This window comes from Harpegnathos saltator, unplaced genomic scaffold, assembly GCF_003227715.2.
Source record: "Harpegnathos saltator strain DR-91 unplaced genomic scaffold, Hsal_v8.6 scaffold8, whole genome shotgun sequence".
NCBI lineage: Eukaryota > Metazoa > Arthropoda > Insecta > Hymenoptera > Formicidae > Harpegnathos > Harpegnathos saltator.
Genome location: NW_020230648.1, coordinates 2,364,765 through 2,383,249, shown reverse-complemented (window position 1 = coordinate 2,383,249; position 18,485 = coordinate 2,364,765). Strand labels below are relative to the sequence as shown.

General features: G+C 41.4%; 2 protein-coding genes across 4 annotated transcripts; both read left to right on the top strand.

Moving 5' to 3' along the window:
• Positions 1 to 1,150: 1,150 nt before the first annotated feature.
• Positions 1,151 to 11,175, top strand: LOC105187375 (blown fuse). 2 transcript variants are annotated; one of them, XM_011148146.3, is made up of 5 exons: positions 1,151 to 1,411; positions 3,890 to 4,083; positions 6,853 to 8,192; positions 9,187 to 9,603; positions 10,000 to 11,175. In XM_011148146.3, exons 2-5 carry the CDS (start codon positions 4,023 to 4,025, stop codon positions 10,507 to 10,509), a joined length of 2,328 nt encoding a protein of 775 aa, XP_011146448.2. In that variant the 5' UTR covers positions 1,151 to 1,411; positions 3,890 to 4,022; the 3' UTR covers positions 10,510 to 11,175. The 2 variants fall into 2 exon arrangements, with proteins under 2 accessions (XP_011146448.2, XP_011146446.2); XM_011148144.3 differs by having other exon boundaries at positions 9,997 to 11,175.
• A 722-nt stretch (positions 11,176 to 11,897) lies between these two features.
• Positions 11,898 to 15,529, top strand: LOC105187374 (zinc finger and SCAN domain-containing protein 26). 2 transcript variants are annotated; one of them, XM_011148143.3, is made up of 4 exons: positions 11,898 to 12,029; positions 12,126 to 12,337; positions 12,421 to 12,921; positions 13,716 to 14,346. In XM_011148143.3, exons 3-4 carry the CDS (start codon positions 12,516 to 12,518, stop codon positions 14,180 to 14,182), a joined length of 873 nt encoding a protein of 290 aa, XP_011146445.1. In that variant the 5' UTR covers positions 11,898 to 12,029; positions 12,126 to 12,337; positions 12,421 to 12,515; the 3' UTR covers positions 14,183 to 14,346. The 2 variants fall into 2 exon arrangements, with proteins under 2 accessions (XP_011146445.1, XP_025162508.1); XM_025306723.1 differs by lacking the exons at positions 11,898 to 12,029; positions 12,126 to 12,337 and having other exon boundaries at positions 12,423 to 12,921; positions 13,716 to 15,529.
• The last annotated feature ends 2,956 nt before the right edge of the window (positions 15,530 to 18,485 follow it).

Here is an 18,485-nt window from a genome sequence, read left to right as displayed (position 1 = left end):
ATCAATTATATCGATTTCCCTTCTTCTTGCGGAATTTTATGTTGAATGTTTATTCACAGCAGTTCTTTGTATCTTTGTCGTTGTCAATGTTTGAATTGAAAAAAAGAATTGAACGTATCTAAACGTATATGTGTGTGTCAGTACTCCTGCAAAAAGGTCAACTTTTGTGTAATTTTTGTTAAACAATTGACAACTGACACCGTGAAATTCGAAAAGACGGACGATTTTCCCACTGAGAAGGCAGGCTGATCGTTCGATCAATCAAACTAACTCGATAACTGGGTCGAAGTTAACTTCTATTACGTCGAGTGTCAATTACTTAATCTTAATTACGCTGATTTAATCGCCGTATGCTCAGCGCGCGCGCTAATAAGATAGGTTATCTTGAACGATGATCTTCTCTATTTTTCGCTCATTAATGACTTACGAAACGAATGTTTATTTATACGAACGTTTATGAACGTTCATTTTTATGCTTCGATTGGTCTCGATTGACAATTTTGCGTACCTACTCCGTTTTTTTCTCTCTTCCCTCTTTTTTTCTTTCGTTTCTCTGTTTTTATCTTCTTTGCATCGTTTACGTCAAATGGATCATCTACTTTATAAATAAATTATTTACTCATGGTCCACATATCACGAAACGGCTAGATTTAGCTGAGCCGCTAACGCAAACGAAAAACGCGTGCAAATTCTCACCGTATCCTTCCTTATCTCATTCTCTTTTATCTCGCTTCGCTTCCGACATGTATAATGATTTTCCCGACGGGAAGTCCCGCGTGGTCGAAGGATGAATCCGCCATTCGATCGAAGGTCCAAATGGACCAAATGGTGGAAAATCGCGGAGGAAGACGCGCGAGAGGACGACGCGGTCTCGCCGCGCGTGCATTCCGACAGAAACGCGATCGATCGATCGGGGCGACGATCGTCGGGCGGAATCGACGAGGGCAGGAGCACCCGGACGAGCACGAAATGGGCCGGCGAAATGGCAAGAGAGAGAGACAGAGAGAGAGAGAGAGAGAGAGACGGGCACGAGCTCGACGAGTGAGTCAGAGGACTCATGAAGAGAGGCGTAGGAGAAGCTCCGAGAGGACGCGCGGCGACACTCGCAGGGCGAGACGAAGTCCCGTGAACGTCTCGGCGGGAGTCGCATTGCGTCGCTCGCACGTGGCACGTCGCGCTAATTGAATTCTAACGAGACGCAGAGAGTCGCGGAGCCCGGGGGAACGGCATCGGAAAGGCCGCGCGACTCGCCGCCTTTGTTAGAGTCGCCTGGGAGCGTCGTTCGCGCCGCCGAAGCGACAATTCCTCCGGTTTCGATCGCAGTGCACCGGTGTTGTGCAGTCGCCAATTATCGTCGGGCCGCGATCGTTAATGATAATGGTCTCGAGCGATGCACCAGCGAGACTGACAGGTAGCGTATCCTCTGCGGATCCTCCGCGTCCTCTGCGGATTTCCTCGAGAGAGAGAGAGAGAGAGAGAGAGAGAGAGAGAGAGAGAGAGAGAGAGAGAGAGACGCAAAAGTCGCTGTAATTGCGATTCTGTCGTTCGTCGTCGTAGTCGTAATGGTCGTCGTAAGACAGTCTAATGTAATTTCGATGTAATTAAAAGTTGAACGATTAAACGTCACGTTCTTTTCGAACGGGAACTGCGACGGCAGGGGCGGTGGCTAGGGAAGAAAGTAGCAGATGCGGAAAGGACGAGTAATTTGTGGCCGCGATCGCTCAATTGTCGTAAGTCTTTAATGAAATCCAACGGCCGCGCCGCCGGCAAACCTCGGCCGCGTCATCGGCCAGAAGCGCTCGAAGAATTCCCCGCTGCGCGTCCGAGCACACGACAATATAACTCGCTCGCAGTCAACTTCGATTCGTCGCCGGTGCTCTTAATTATGCTGATTTCATTGCCGGGCATTTTACGCGCCCTACGAAGCAGATTATCCTCGATGACGATCCTCTACGTTTCGAACCGCGTTCGTTTATTCGCCGTGCATTCGAGCGCCGTTTCGAGCGCGTCAATGTCTTCGCAATGCAAAATTTCTTTAATATTATCTTTTTTATTATTTCGACGAAATTACGCGCGATAATACGAAAGTACGCACGCTGCGCACTCGCTCGCGAAACCCGCTCCCGCACTTTTCCTCCGACGAAATTAGGAATGCGCATCGTCGTATCACATTTACCTATCGGCTACATTAGATCTAAAAAAACTATTAGTCTATCAGATGAAGGTTGTATAAAGAAATACGATAAAGAGAGACATTTACACATCGTGCTGCATCGCGTTGCTTACGCGAAATGCTGTTTAATATATGCAGTGCTAACGTAACAGTCTACGATGTAAAAACAAATATTTACATATTTGCAGCAATGTAGATTTAATTGTCTGTAACGTCATCTTAGATAATTTTACAACGATAACATTTTTTCTATTTATATATTTATATTATCTAGATAAGGAGAGAGAGAGAGAGAGAGAGAGAGAGAGAGAGAGAGAGAGAGAGAGAGAGAGAGAGAGAGAGGGAGGGAGGGAGAAACAAGATGGTGCCGTAAAACTTTATCTAGATGATCATCTATATAAGTTTAACTGGATAAAAACACCGATCACATTGTAATTATATTGTCGAATGGCAAATTACAACATTGATATAATGTTACTACTAATTGTACTGTTAAATGTCAAAGCGAATTCACACCTTGGCAGAAAAGCAGAAATCGCGCCGATAGTTTCTCTCTCTCTCTCTCTCTCTCTCTCTGCCACTCTCTTGACTTTTGCTGTTCTACTTTCTGCTTTTCTGCCAAGGTATGAATCCGCCTTAATTTTACTGATAAATGACTACTTTAACACATATACTTTTCGCTTGTTTATAAATAATCAATAAATAATAATTCAATCGTGCATACGATTCGAAAATCCTAATAATCCTAATTGCATCATATGTTAAGGCTATTATATCGGTTTGTGTGACGATAAACATACATTGCCCTAGAGAAAAATGTATCGAGATTTAAGAAAACGAGTGTGATTTTCTGAAAAATTATAATGTCGAAATCTGGATACCGATACCCCTCAAATAACATCGCCCAAATAACTTTACCAAAATATTAAAATTATCTCGTTGCACAGCCAAGTGCATTTATTTATCTGACGGATTTATCTAAAGGAGGATAAGAGTCTCCCTCCGATTTGGGTGGACTTGAAATATATTATAATTCAGACCAAAATAAAAGGGACATGTATTTTTATATTCAAATTTCGGTATTATGACTCTTCGGCGAATTGTTCGAGGTTCCGATTTCCGAGATTTTGATCCCTTTAAACAGAGTACTCGCCTACTCGCTTGGCTTCACTGCGGTGTGAACAATTTTTGTTTATTGGATGCGACAGCCGACGGTCCAGTATGAAAACTCAATTTATGGAGATCGATGAAGAACAAGTTCATCATTATTGGATCAAGTCCATCATTTATCATTTATCGGATCATCGGATGCGCTGCAAGCTGCATCGAGAGAAAAGCGCTTGTGCCGCGTTGGAATCAAGTGTGTAGGGAAGTCTACGAGATTGACGAGATATTTTTACGATAAACACACGCACATATATCGATTATAGTACGTAAACATTGTACGTACGATATGAAAATCCCGGGTACATGCTGCAACTCTGCTTAATGTTGAGCGAACGAGCCAGTTACCATTTGAGAATTTGATAAGGCTTTATCAACGTTATATCTTGCATCCTGTGTGATGACTGAACTACTAGGACGTCATCGTCGCGAGGTCCTTTTTTTATCAAGGAAATAGAATATAGGCGCATATGTTTTCTATAGCCCGAGTGCTCGATGTGTGTGATCGTTCGCCGATTAAACTTTTTTTTTTCCAAATCATTTTTTTTTCAGAAAGGTGCGCGCACTCCGGAAACGTCGCGACAAATGAAAGCGTCACTGCCGGCGTCGCGTAAGTTCCGTCGGTGAAGGACTTTGAATTTGTGCGAACTGTGCGACCACACCTTTTATCACCGTGAAATAACGGATGCCGGGATCTGCAACGACAACCATGGAGGCCGACGCGAACATCAGCGACATATTGCGCGGTATGTGAATACGTCTGGTAGGACTAATTTTTTTCCTTGTATGTCCTATTCGTTTCAATTTGTCTCTTTTTTACGTTTTATTTTCATATCGGTTATGCATGTGAACGATGGTATATTTACGTATTTCGTCAGCAGCTCGAGCTACGCTTCGTTAAACTATGAGCAGTCATCATAATATCATCAAGTTAGCGAAAGTTAGGACATTATTTTAACAGCATATTCTTGAGATCAAATGGAGTAAAAAAGTTTAGTACCACTTTTGCCCCCGGCAAATAGTCACTGGGATATCGTAAATTAAATCTTGAAAAAATTACCAAGTTCTCTTCAAATGTCTCAAAAAATAGAAATTAGGCAAATAGAAAAATGTTTCAGACCAAGATTGTCCAAATTGATCGGTAGAAAAGGGTGATATAATAAAAAATTGGAGTTTCCATTTAAGGAAAGTGATAGACAGGCGGGAGCTGATTTTTTCCGCAAAGTACGTTGCTTACTGTACATAAAACTGATTCTAGAAGCTTAAAAATATGCGACGATAAAAGCATGCTGAAAGATCTTTGGATACACGCAGTTACATGACGTTTTTACGATTGCTTGTACGGTGTTCAATATTTGTGGAATGCAGTGTTTAGCTTAGAGAGCCTCTTTGGCTTACATTACATAATAAGTTACATTACATAATAAGAAAAATATATAAATAAATAAAAATAAAAGTAGAAATAAAATAAAAATAAAAATACATAAGGAAAAAATTAGTTACTCAACAAATGTGTTTTATTGAATATCATATTATGTTTCATTTTTTGCAAACATATTGTTTCGATGTAAAGTCCAACTACAAGAGAGGGAGGAAGTATTTATATATTTATAAGATCTTATATAATAAATAATTTAATAATACAACCAAACATGTAGAGATGTGCGAACTATTCGAATTCGAATCGAATCAAATCCGAATAATTCGAATAGGAATCAAATACATTATCGTCTGCGTGCATCAGCTACAAAACACAGGCCGTCCGGGCCTGTGTATGCTTGAACCCTTAACTTGTAATTAACTTAACTTGTAATTAATAACTTAATTATAAATTACTTTAATTATTTAAATATATATATTTTACTTTAAGATGATGTTACAATATCAATATTTCCTTTGAAAGGAAATTGAATATTGAATTTCCTTCCATATTAAAATCTTCCATCATTATTTGTATGTTTAAGTCATGTTAAATTTTTTAATGATTCAATTCGATTTCATTCGATTCGACTCGAATTCGAGTGAAATTTCATAGATTCGATTCGATTCGATATAAAAATTCTTTATTCGCATATCTCTACAAACATGACGCTTTGGTAGGTCGATTGGTAGTCGTCGCCTGGCAAGCGAAAGGTCCTGGTGTTCGATTTCGGGCCCAGCTTTTACTCATTTTACTATGCCTGATAATATATAAGGACACCCTGTACAATTATATATGTTCACACATATAAGAAAAGAATAATGTTAAGTGAGAAAAGAAAGAAATAGTTTAATTCCAATGGTATTTTAATAATTTTATTCTAATATTTTAATAATTATATAATAAATGTCGACATCATGTGCTGCCAGAAATATAAGTATTTATGATAAGCAATAATGATTGAATTAATAATTAATCTTTAATTAATATCTGAATAACAATAGTCTCGCGGTTTGACAAGTAGTAAAGGACTTTTTCATACAATTTGATAGATTCTGTGAATAAGCGGATATGCAATTGCAAACGGGAAGATTGTCCGTTATTTTTTACGTGAGTTTCAGGATTTCGTCATCATTTTCGTCAGTGACAAAATTCTCCCATTGGAAGACAAATTGTCTCTTTAGACAAGACAGACGCGTTCCAAAAAAAAATAGAAGAGAAAAATAGCGGTCATCTTTCTGTTCGTGATTGTACAATCAGCTGATTAAAGTTCGCGACGCTTTCGATGAGTTCTGCAGCGCATCTCGCATTCGATAGCAAAATAGATAAGAATGACTAAAGAGCAAATTTTTCTATCGCGTTACGAAGCTCTTTGAGGAAAAGTAGCGCAACCTTTATAAATTCTAGAGATGTGCGAATCAAGAATTTTTATATCGAATCGAATCGAATCGAATCTCATTTGTTTAATTCGAATTCGAATCGAATCGAATCTATGAAATTTCATTCGAATTCGAATCGAATCGAATCATTAAAAAATTTAACATGACTATTAAACATGCACATAATGATGGAAGGTTTTAATATGAAAGGGGATATTGATATTGTAATATCATCTTAAAGTAAAATATATATTTAAATATTTAAAGCAATTTATAATTAAGTTATTAATTATAAGTTAAGTTAATTACAAGTTAAGGGTTCAAACATACAGGCCCAGTTGTCTCGTTTTGTACTTGATGCATGCAAATATAATGCACTCTAATATATTTGATTCGTAATTGAATCTTCGATTCGAAATTTTCGAATTATTCGGATTCGAATCATAGGGATTCAGATTCGAATCGAATCGAATTACATTAGATTCGATTCGATTCGATTCGAATTCGAATAGTTCGCACATCTCTAATAAATTCCTACGTCATTTAATCAAGTCAATATAAAACTGCACGTACAAAGGTCAATTGCAAGGTGAAAAGATGCATGTTGGCTAAAGTCGACGACCGAGCCTAAAGTTGTATCGGATAGTACCTTGTATCTATTTGAAATCAACACAACTTCCTCGCATGAGTTTTAACCGCATCAATTCCGCTAACAGAGGTGATCACATTCCTGGAGAGCCTCCGGGACACCCAACTGCCGCTCGCGCTGGAGAGCCTGCGGGAGAAGCTGCTGGTGCGCTCGAAGGACATCCTGACCGCCAGCGCGACCAGCTCGTCCCCGGAGCCTTACCTGAACATGAACTCCGGCCCAAAGACCATATTGCTGACGAAGAACGATGCCGATACGGAGGAGTACGTGGGCATGGAGGAGCCCCCGCAGAAGAACCATCAGGATTACTACGAGACTTTCGAGCACGAGAGCGAGCCCAAGACGCTGGCGTCAGTCGCGCAGAACGAGCAGACGGAAATGCAAAATGCTCAGGACACGCGGAACCACGGAGAGAATAGCCAAGAGCTGCTCAACATCTATAAGAACCTGTCGGCGGCGCAGAGCAAGAACAAATGTCACAAGTGCGGCCCGCTCCACCGGAAGGAAGGCAAGAAGTTATTCATGTCGGACAACCGCGCCTGCTGGATCGCGCTGATGGGGTCGCATCTTCTGATCTATCGTAGCGAACGGCATGGCCGGCCGTCTGCGATTTATCCCATCCGCGGCTACATGGCGCGACCGGCGACGAGTCTGCTCCCGCGTGACCGGCAGAAGAGCGACTTGGCCTTCGAGATGTACTGCCCCGGCAGCGAGACGCTGCAGTTCATCGCGAGGACGCCCAAGGACACGGCTCAGTGGATAGCGAAGGTCTGCGAGGTCGGTGGAGGCAAGGAAGAGGCGGCAAGCGACGAAGCGGCGAGGGACCACGGGATCAGCAAGAACAACAAGGCGACCAGCGAGTCCCCGGTGAGACATCGCGAGGGCCACGCGACGAGCCCCCGACGTCAGAACCCCAAGTCAGCCGACAACGCGAAGAAGTCGACAGCCAAGGCGAAGAGCAACAGGAACGACGCCGGGAAACACAACAGCGTCGAGAACCCGCCCCCGCTGCCCGCTCGAATACCTCGAAGACTGCCCTCTGTACCCTCCGACTCCGTACCTACTTACCGGGCCATCGAGGACTACGATGACGACGATGACATCTATCACAAGATCGAGGATCTGAATAACGGGATGGCTTATCAGAATGTAATGCTGGCGAAGACGCAACGCGCCAACGTCAGCGACAAAGAGCACGAGGACGCCGCAGGACACAACGGTACGTCCAAGGAAGGGAAGGAAGGACGAATTCAGGAAAAGTCCGATGCCGTATCGGTCGAGGAGGAGCTGTACGACGATATCTTTGTAACGTCACAGACTAAAGCGAGCGGCAACGAGGAGGAGAAGGCGCTGGACGGCGATCGTCCCGTTGACGACGGCGAAGAATCCTTTTACGACGACGTAGAGGTGACCCAGATAACACACATGTCTAGAAGATGCGTCTGAGGACGCACTCACACCTGGACAGAAAAGCAGAAAGCAGAAAGGCAGCAGCCAATCAGAAGTGGCGTTGGTAGTCTATTCTTCTCTTGAGAGGAGAGAGAGAGAGAGAGAGAGGCAGAAGAGAAGGACAGGCTATCACAGCGCCACTTGTGATTGGCTTTTCTTGCTTTCTGCTTTTTTGCCCAATACCGCGATTCTGTAATTCGTTATTGGAGTTAACGACAGTTTCGTTATTGTTGCGCAGCTTTTCCACGGTATACAAAAGCTGCGCAATGATAACGAAAGTGTCGTTAACTCCAATAACGAGTTACAGAATTCAGCTGCAGGTATGGATCCTTCTAATTAGAGACATTTTATTCGAGGATCCTGCCTGTGTGTGTGCATGCTCGCCACGGCTATTTTGTCTGATGGCGTCGGGAGCGAGTAAATATACGCTTAAAATTCCTGCAATACATTGAAATGAAGAATATGTTCACAAAATGCTACAATTGACAATTGAATTGACAGTTGAACAATCCGGAGGTATTTTGGTTTAATTCTAAATCAACACGGGACAGAATCACGGGAAAATTAAAAAGGCAGGCCACGATTAATTTTACGATAATTTAATGATTGCTAGAGTGAAAGAAAAGTGTTCAGACTATTTTGCTAGATCCCAAGATCCTGTCACTTTACGAATATTATCTTTCTGCTTCAAGATTTTTGAGCGTGTATTTTTTTCACTTCCAACGTCCGACTTCGTCAGATCAAGAAGCTGCGGAGAGTAGTTGAGAATCTTAAAATTTGTTCCTCTACCGAAAGACGTCTTTGGACTTACCTGCTCTTCAGGTATATCCCGATCGCGGAAATATAACGCAAACAGATTCGTCTACGTCGACACGTCCCTCCTTATTGAACAAATTTCGTCGCTGTTGGATAATTTGTTTGTAAATTCCTCCCTCACGTTGTTTCGACGCAGAACTTACTGGGGAGATCCACCAAGGACCACCGCGCGAAGGATCAAACGGAAGCGTCGAGCAACAAGTTCCTGCAGAAGAAGTCCTTCTTGGAGAGAGTCTGGAGTAGAAGAGAGTCTCCTGGAAAAACGGACAAGAGATTGCAAAGTAAGGTCTCAGCGAGTCCGACACCGTCGTCTTCAGCTACGGAAACGCCGTTGCCCACTTATGACGACGTATCCGAGTGGACACTGATTCCGAGTGGACAGGAGTCCTCGGCGAACGATGGGGGGGAAGAATTGCCGGAATACAATTGCCCTCCGCCTCCCAGGCCGGTTTACACGAAATCACCGATCGTGAAGCAAGTCGAGTCGTATTCGGGCGAGGAATTTTACGACGACGTCAACGCGTGTCGTGAACAATATAATAAAAATCACCAGGTAATACAATGTGTCTGCAAGTTACCGTGTGTCTAAGTTATCGATTGGACATCTTAACTGTTTTCTAAACTGCTTAGTTCTCGAGATATATATATATATATATATTTCCCCGTTCCGATATTTTTTACACACTTTGTACATCTTATTACATAATCCTGATTTTTTTCCCAAACTTTGAAAATTAGTTTTATGGTCTTATATACTGTCGCAGCTACACGGAAGAGATCTCACTTCGTGTAATTCAACGGCGGAGACCAGACCAAATCTCGGTTCACGAGAAAATGGTTTCTGCTACATTTTCGGGAATTCTGATATAGTCATCAGCGTTTCATTGGTGAATCGTTAATCGATCAATGACTGATTAGTGTTTCAATCAGAATTCTCTCTCGGCAGCAGACAGCCTTGCAATCGACGCGAGGGTCCTCGGCAAACGCGAGGGAAGCTAAGGACGACAGGACGGAGCCGAGGACGAACGGCGAGCTTCCCGAAGAAGAAGTCGAGCACTATCAGTCGCCGAGGAGCGAGCTGCGCGTTCACGAGGCTCCAGAGTACCAGAACGAGGAACTGTACGACGACATCGCGTTGTGCGCCAATTTCAAGGCGCGTCAAAGAGACGCTAACGAAAACAAGGACAGCGAGGACGGCAAGTCGACGGTCGGTTCTGACAAGAAGTCGTGGAATCGGTTCAGCATGAATAAGAAGTTGCCCGGTCTCGCCGAGACGAACAGACGCAACGCGAATGAGTGCGAGGAGATCGACGACCCGGCCGAGGCTAATAACGCGTCCAAGAGGAACACTTTCCAGAAGTTGATCAGTAAAATGGAGAATTCCCTGTCTAAGGTCTCCGTGAGGGGCCCGAATTCACTCCCGATTAGCAAACCGAGTACAGCGAGTAACAATTCGTAACGTCGTCGAATAAAGGAAGATGGCGGCCGGACAGCCGAACAGCGCGACGCTCACGTGAAACACGTAGGAAGAAAAGTAATTTGTAAAGCGTGTAGAATTCACCTAATATTAAGAATATCTTTAATTCGCCTTACTCTTTCTCGACTTGCGTGATGCGCGAAACGTCTCTTTCTTTTTTACCACATGTTTGAGATGAGATCGTGAAGGATCTTCGACTCGTTCCATCGGAAGAGTCGGGCGCGATTTGGCCCGTCGAAGTCACGCAGGCGAGGCGAGAGACGTCAATATACATCTTCACGCGTATGCATAAGTCATTAAATGTATAAGTTACAATGTTATTAATGATGTATGACAATGATGTACATCGGTATAGAGTAAGTGAGCAAATAAAATGTGAGAGGATAGAGTTATTAATTCAGCGATTAGATTACTCATCCTTTGCGATTGCGATTGCAAAACTCATGACGTTGTTGGTCCTCCCCCCGCCACTTACAGTGTCAGTCAAGTTTTCATTTAGTTACGGTTCAATTAGACGCGAAACTGCTAGCTAAACGCTAAACGCACAACTTTGTTTGGCGTTTATTATTTCTTTTTATTATGTAATTCGTTGTATCGTTAGTATAGTCGTTGGTATAAAGTAGTAACTACTTTGAATTAACTGCTAACTCGAAGAGAATTATTATAAATAATTGTATAAAAGTATACATAATCATGTATGAATTATATGTACATATTGATACAAAGTGTTTAATTTTAATTGATATAGTGAATTATCTCGGAAACAAAGTATTTTTAAGAAAAACATTTGACAAAAAGATTCCGAAAGCGCAGCAACATGACGCAATAAATGCATCTCCTAGAAAAGCTACCAAGAGATGGCGATGACTTCAGTTTATTGGAAAGTAACCACTATTTTTCATTTGTATATCTCGAGATATGTACGATCTGCTGAAAAAATGGTATTAGAATCCACGTGAATTGGATAATCGAATCGAATATTGCGATAATACCTTAAGTAGAATACCTTAAGTAGAATCCATTCTCGAGTAAAATCTACTTTGAATCATTTTAACTGCGTGTATAAAGCAAAGCCTCCTCAAAGCCTATGGAGCGTCTAGCGGGTTGCATCCGTAGATCGCAAATAACGAAGCAGATTAGCAGCAATCGAGTGTCGTTGAGTCCTTTTCGAGACGCCGATGCGGAGCAGCCTGCGCGCCAGGATTTATTATATATCGCGCTGCTTCACGAATGATTCCGATCCGCTCGCTAATCCACGGCGCCTTAGCTCGTCCTCACGAGTAAAAATGCAAATGCGAGGAGACGCTCGGCGAGAACTCGAGTTTAAAATGGAGTCCTGCTTACAAAAACGGACGCGGCATGGCGGTAATGGCGTTTCGTCCGTTGGCCGCTTCCTGCACGACGCGCAGCAGCTGATGTGTAAAAATGGCCGCCAGTGCCGATGTAAACGATACAAAGCGAGGATAAGACGAAGCGTTTGGTATCGCGCGATTAATATGAAGGTGAGAACACTGCGTCCTCGCACGCGTTTCTAATGTCATCACGGAAGCGAAGATTACGTAAGCGTCTCACGTGTCGCATGTTCCTTTTTCACGCAGATTATCCGAGCGCGTCAAACCGTGTCGTCTTCCCGTCATGTAGCGTGATCGCAGATAAGAAACCGTCCGGTTACAGCGAGCACGTTCGTCGACGATTCGTCGATGTCGTTATGCACGCCACGTGAGAAAATCGGCGAGATGAACATAGTAAGAACAGCGCAGCGGATAACAGCAGAGAACAGCACTAATTCTTCGATGATACTCGACGTAACGTAAGGCGCTTTTTTCACGTTTTACACATATGTTGCAGCAACGATGACACCACCTCGCTAATTGCGCTTTTTTTTCTTTCAAGGAGAAACTGTAGATCCCTCAGGTATCATAGACACATATATCATTAAAGTTAGAGATTCCTGGATCAACGGTTACTCAACAGCTGTTAGCAATATAATGGCTTACGACCCACGTAATATAAAATATTCACCAAATACTCACGCCAATCAGCACACTAGACCCAGCATGACTGGATACGCCTATTCAGGCCATCCACCGCAGCATTTTCAGCAAACTGATGAAAATAGAAACGAGAATAACTTGTGCGCTACTAAAGAGATTTGCTCACAAATCTCGCAACAATCATCCAGCACTCAGACTGTACAGAAAGTGGATGCTGCAACGATGACAGATCCTCTACAGATCGACTTTAGACTCACCTCTGAATACTTGGCACGTTGTTCTAGTACGTTAGGTCTGCCATATGTAACTAAATACGAGGACAACAGCAATAATTCTTCACACAATTGTCAAGAGATAAGACCAAAAATTGAATTTGAGATTGAACCACAACATATTAACGGTAAGTTACTTTTACTTGGTTAGTCCTCTCATGGATACATATTTGTGCTTGAGGAAATCTATACTTTTCTTTTTTATATATAATTAGATTTCATATCATATTTTTATATTGAGGATGTTGAGAATTATTCAATGCTGAGATTAAAACTTAACAGTTGTTAAATCGTAATTTTGATATTGCCATCGTACAACTAGCAAATTCGGCAACCCCTCTGCAAAAGAAAACAATGTTTTAAAAAAAATGGCTGCTTTGATAAATGTCAACTGTTAGATTTTTATTTCGGTGTCAGAATCATAATCAGTAGCACCAAAAGTATACATGAAGTTATTAAAATTTCTTCTTGTAAATATACTTTAAGGAAAATTTTGAAAAAATGTATGTAGATGTTCCAAGTGCTACATCCAAATGTATCGGTAAAATTGTTTACTTAAAAAAAAAAACCTTTATCAACCCAATTTTTGAGTAACCATTTTCGAAATAAAATACACTCTTTTGTTATTTGCTCGATTATTGTTGATAAAACTTTTAAAAATTGATTACAGTATTGCACAGTAAAGATCTTGATTTTCTGAAATATATATACGTGTTGATGTGCAAAATAAATCCAAGGATTTAAAAAAAGATACAAAAAAATATATAAAATGAAAAATTGTGGAATATATTCCTGTTCCGCAAAGGGTCAAATTAACGTTCTACATTTGAGTTAATAGCTTGCAAGCAAGTGTGATAAAATTTCTATTGAAAACATCGATCTGGACGATCCTACGTGACGTGTATAATTCTGTGTTTGTCAGGTATGCTGATTTATCATTGCCCCGAGTGCGCATATAGATTTGAAGATCGAGAAGCACTCCACGAACACCTCGAAGATCATAAACAGAGACCACATATCTGTGATATTTGCGGGGCAAGTTTGAAACGAAAGGAACACTTAGATCGCCATAAGCAAGGTCATAATAAGGACAGGCCTTATCAATGTAATATGTGTTGTAAATCATTCAAGCGTAACGAACACTTAGCGCGCCACATGATCACTCACTCAGGTAGCAAAAATCAAATTTGTACAGAGTGTGGTAAAGCCTTTTATAGAAAAGACCATTTAAAGAAGCATCTGCAGAGTCATAATAGCGGTCGGGGTAAGCATTTAAGTGGCTCGCAGAACAATCAGAACGACCAGCAGCCGAACGACGAAGGATTGAGCAGTTTTGCAATGATGATGAGACAGGCTGGGCCTCCTCCGTTTTCTATTTTGCGGACTTAGTTATTACGCTACGACGACGCTGTAACATAAATCCTTATCTTCGCCTATGAAGCGCAAGACTATTTGGACAAGTTAGGTCCGTAAGATTTAATACGAATGAGCTTTACCTAATATACCTATGCGGAGTAATCGAGAATCATTGTTAATAATGTAAGAACCCATGTTCCTAAGGGAGTATATCTTATTGCTATGTATTTTGTCAACAACATTAGAGGCGAGCTGAGGGATAACGTTATTACGTCAATTTTGTAATATTCTTTATAATACACTACGCGTAGAAGGTTGTCTATACATATATATATATATATATATATTAAGACTGTACCTGTTTGGTTTTTCTTTTTCTTTTCTTTTTTTTTCATTTTTTCTTGTGCAAGTAGAATGAGTTTTTGCGTTGAACATATAGTTTTACATGGTTTTCATTATTTACGTACTCTCATGCGCATAGACTCGTATAATGAACATATATGCACGAGCAAAAAAAAGGAGTCCCCCTGTAAATCGCGCATATCTAACTGAAATTTGAGAAAAAGATTGTAAGAAAAAAAAAGACGAAACGTAGCTCCCCAACTGGACTTTAAGAAACTTTAAGAAACAAAAAGAAGCTTAAATATTTAGATTATATGTAACTACATTCAATATGACATGAGCATGTGTGGATATATATGCACGTGATGATCGTTAATTGTTTACATAGCGATGTTGAGTAATGACTGATGAAATTGTCTATCTTATTAATTGTACAGTGTACAGTCAAATAATACACGCAATTTCCGTTTTATTTCAAATGTATCATTACCCTACGAAGTAAAAGAAAACAAAAAAGGTTTTAAAAACGACTCTCAACGACGCTAGTTTTTTCGCTTATTTCCGTCGCTACTTGCGTTTGAGATCAAGGATGTCGGGACAGTGTAGGTTTCATCGAGCGAAAGATTAATTAGCGTAACCAATATAAGATGCTAATATTGTATAAATAAAAACCTGCAATTCTTTTACATTGTGAATGATTGAGCGTCTCTGTCGGCGTGACGAATTCATAAGGTAACTTTGCATGAGGATTAATAGGAGCGCGTTAACATAGCGACACTGCGACTATAGCGAGATTTAGGAATTGTTAGTTACGAAGTAAGAAGGAGCCGAGTCATCCACGTGAATTCGCCGATGCATATCTGTAGATAAGAAGATTGATTGTTACTCGAGAGGAGGACGGTTTATCGCTGAAGAATTTCACGTGTATGCGAGGTCATGTTGATGCATCGCGAGATCCTGAAGCCCAGCCCCTGTTGATTTTGGAAAAGACACATTCGGACGACACAGTTTTGTTCCCCGAAAAAAAAAGAACCGCAGGATAATATCGACTCTTCCATTTTCAATGTAACACGTCCATAGCGAGTCGAACCGCACGTTCATTATTATAGCGTTGTATATTAGTATAAAAGTTCGTGATACATACTAACATCTTATTATTATATCGTTAAGTTGTGCTCATTATACGCGCGAAGCAAGATCTGAATGCCTAAAAAAAAAAAAGAGGAGAGGATAGCGTTTTGTTATTTAACTGCAGTGATCTTAATTAAATTAATAAATGATTATTATATAAAAATATCTACCTGGTGTTTCTTTCTTTTCTTTTTCTTTATAATACAGTCACATTGGAAGTGCAAGTAACGCATATACTCAAATTCATTGACAATTTAAGCGTTTCATTCTCGCAAGAACAAATTGTAACGCGGAATATATATACGTACATACATATATATATATATATATTTATATTTATATGTGTGTACATATATATGTATGTATGCATGTGTATACATGTGTATGTGTAGGTGTGTAAACGTGTAGAGGTAAACAGAGAGAGAGAGAGAGAGAGAGAGAGAGAGAGAAAGAGAGAGAGAGAGAGTTAAATTCTTTCCGGGTGGTAACTCCGAAGAGTAAATCTCTTGATACGACTTTTCTTACAATTTATATGCATACATTATAGCGAGAATTGTAAGAAAAGATATATGTCACGCATTTTTCCATAAATGTATATTTATATATATATATGTGTGTGTGTGTGTGTGTGTGTGTGTATGTGTATCTATATACATAGAACGACATAATATATAGGATATATTACACATGAGAAGCAGTATTGGGGAATATTTGAAAAATGCGCACGCATATTTGAAACTTCCATTCTTGCGGTCTAAATTCACACTCGCATCTAGTGTGTATATGTGTGTGTGTATGTGTGTATATGTGACTTATACGACTCTCTAAATATTTTTTCTTTTTTCTTATTTATATTCTTTTTTCACCATCCGTCCATTCGATTTTCTCGTCTCGTGTTCGTAGACATTTTAAGCATTCTATATAAAAATAAAACGTCGACATATCAGAGAAATTCGCTTAAGTATACACTTTTTTTCTTTCATCGTTCTCTCTCTCTCTCTCTCTCTCTCCTCCTCCTCTCTGCTCTCTTATTACGTCCGCTTGCTGTGCGCGTTCATTCTGCATTAATTTTTTTTATTCACGCACGACGAATAATCGGTATTTTTGCATCCTGGAAGACTGGTACAAATGTTCAGCCAAAAGAAAAATGGCGGCACGAGTCGGCAATCAGGGAATGGCTCAGGCAGAACAGAAAATCATGACATCAGAATTATTCAGTTTTTCATCATGATTCGGTAATTTTCTCGTCACTTTGATGTCATTATAATTTTCTGTTCTGCCTGGATGGTAAAATATAAGCTGAGAATGTTGTTGAAAGAAAAGAAACGGAAGATTGAAGAAGGATTGCCTGATCTAGACAATCAGCGTGAGTGCCGTTAAATAACACCAACTTCATCGGAAGCCCTCGAAGTTGCTTCGCACTCGACGGTCGTTCACCAGAAATCTCTCGGCGTTCTCCTCTTGCGTCTGCACGACGCTTGGAGGATGAAGCGAGCAGGTGAGCAAGTGAGTGCTCGCAGACGAAATCATATGTGACATGCGAAAAACACAGAGGGGGCTGGATGAGAAGTAAGACGAGAAGATTCACCGGAGGGGTATATTTAAAATTTCTTTCTTTCGAAAATACAAACTAGAGATATCGAGATATCGTACTCAGCGTCCGGATGTATTGCACCACGAAGACCACACTCCACCTACGGTTCTGCAAAAGGTATCATCGAGCGAACTGTTCTCCTCATCATCGACGGATCCTCCGAGAGACACGAACACGCGTTCTCGCGTGTCCTCGGAGAGAACCATCCGCGAGAGAGAAAGGTTTCGTTCCGCGGAAAGACTACACATGCTGCGTTTATCGTATCTGGACGAAAAAGGAATTCGTACTTCTTCGAGGCCAGCCGGTTATTATTTCACTCGTATTACTTACGCGTCTAAAGTCTATCTGAGAGAAACAAGGATTTGAGCGTTTGTACTATATCTCAAGGAATTTGTATGTCTTTCCGTCGTCGATCGATCGCCCGTTTACGTGTCCCGTCGAGAACTCGGTTGTGTAAGTCGCACGCACGCACGCACGCACGCACGCATGCGAGCGACAAGGCGGCGCGATTAGACAAGCCAAAACGACTAAACGATAGTCCGCTGGAGATTCTCCGTTCTACCTACTTTTGTCATTCTCTTTACTTCCCTCCTTCCTCTCTTCCTGCCCTTAAACGCACACACTGGCGACGCGCGTTGGTTCATGCAAAATCTCGCACGTCCTGCGATCGCTCACGCTGCTATATGCTATAAAAAATCATATCCCACGCCACGGAGGATCTACGAACGGGACGAAGACGAACGGAGGGGCGAGGGAACGAGCAAGGTACGAGGAGACGAAGATACGAGGAGGAATAATAACGCGCGCGGGCGCGCGACGTTCCTCTCGGTTTTGCATGAACCAATTATCGGTATACATAATTACACTTTGCATTCGAGGTATCGCTTCGCGTGTCTTGCGACGAGACGTCGATCGAATTCGCTTCCTCCTTCGTGTGCTCATATGTGGTTTGAGTAATTGTGCGGTATAGGGGATGCAGCTTCAATGACTTTGACCTTGACGAATGTTGTCAAGGTCATCGCTCTGGATTATGCGCAAAAGCTCTTACGTAGCGCTCGTTTGTTCGTCGAAGAGCTATTAACAAAAGAAGTTTCATTGATCGAGCGTAATTTCTCGACACTGTGTACATTTAGGTATGGTAAACTTTACTTTATGTGCGAGCAGAGAGAAGAGGCTCAATCGCATAATTATTATGAAAGTACAAAACAAGTTTCATAAATACGATCGCTCGCTTTGCTGAATTAATGAGTCTAATTGCCCCCTTAAGTG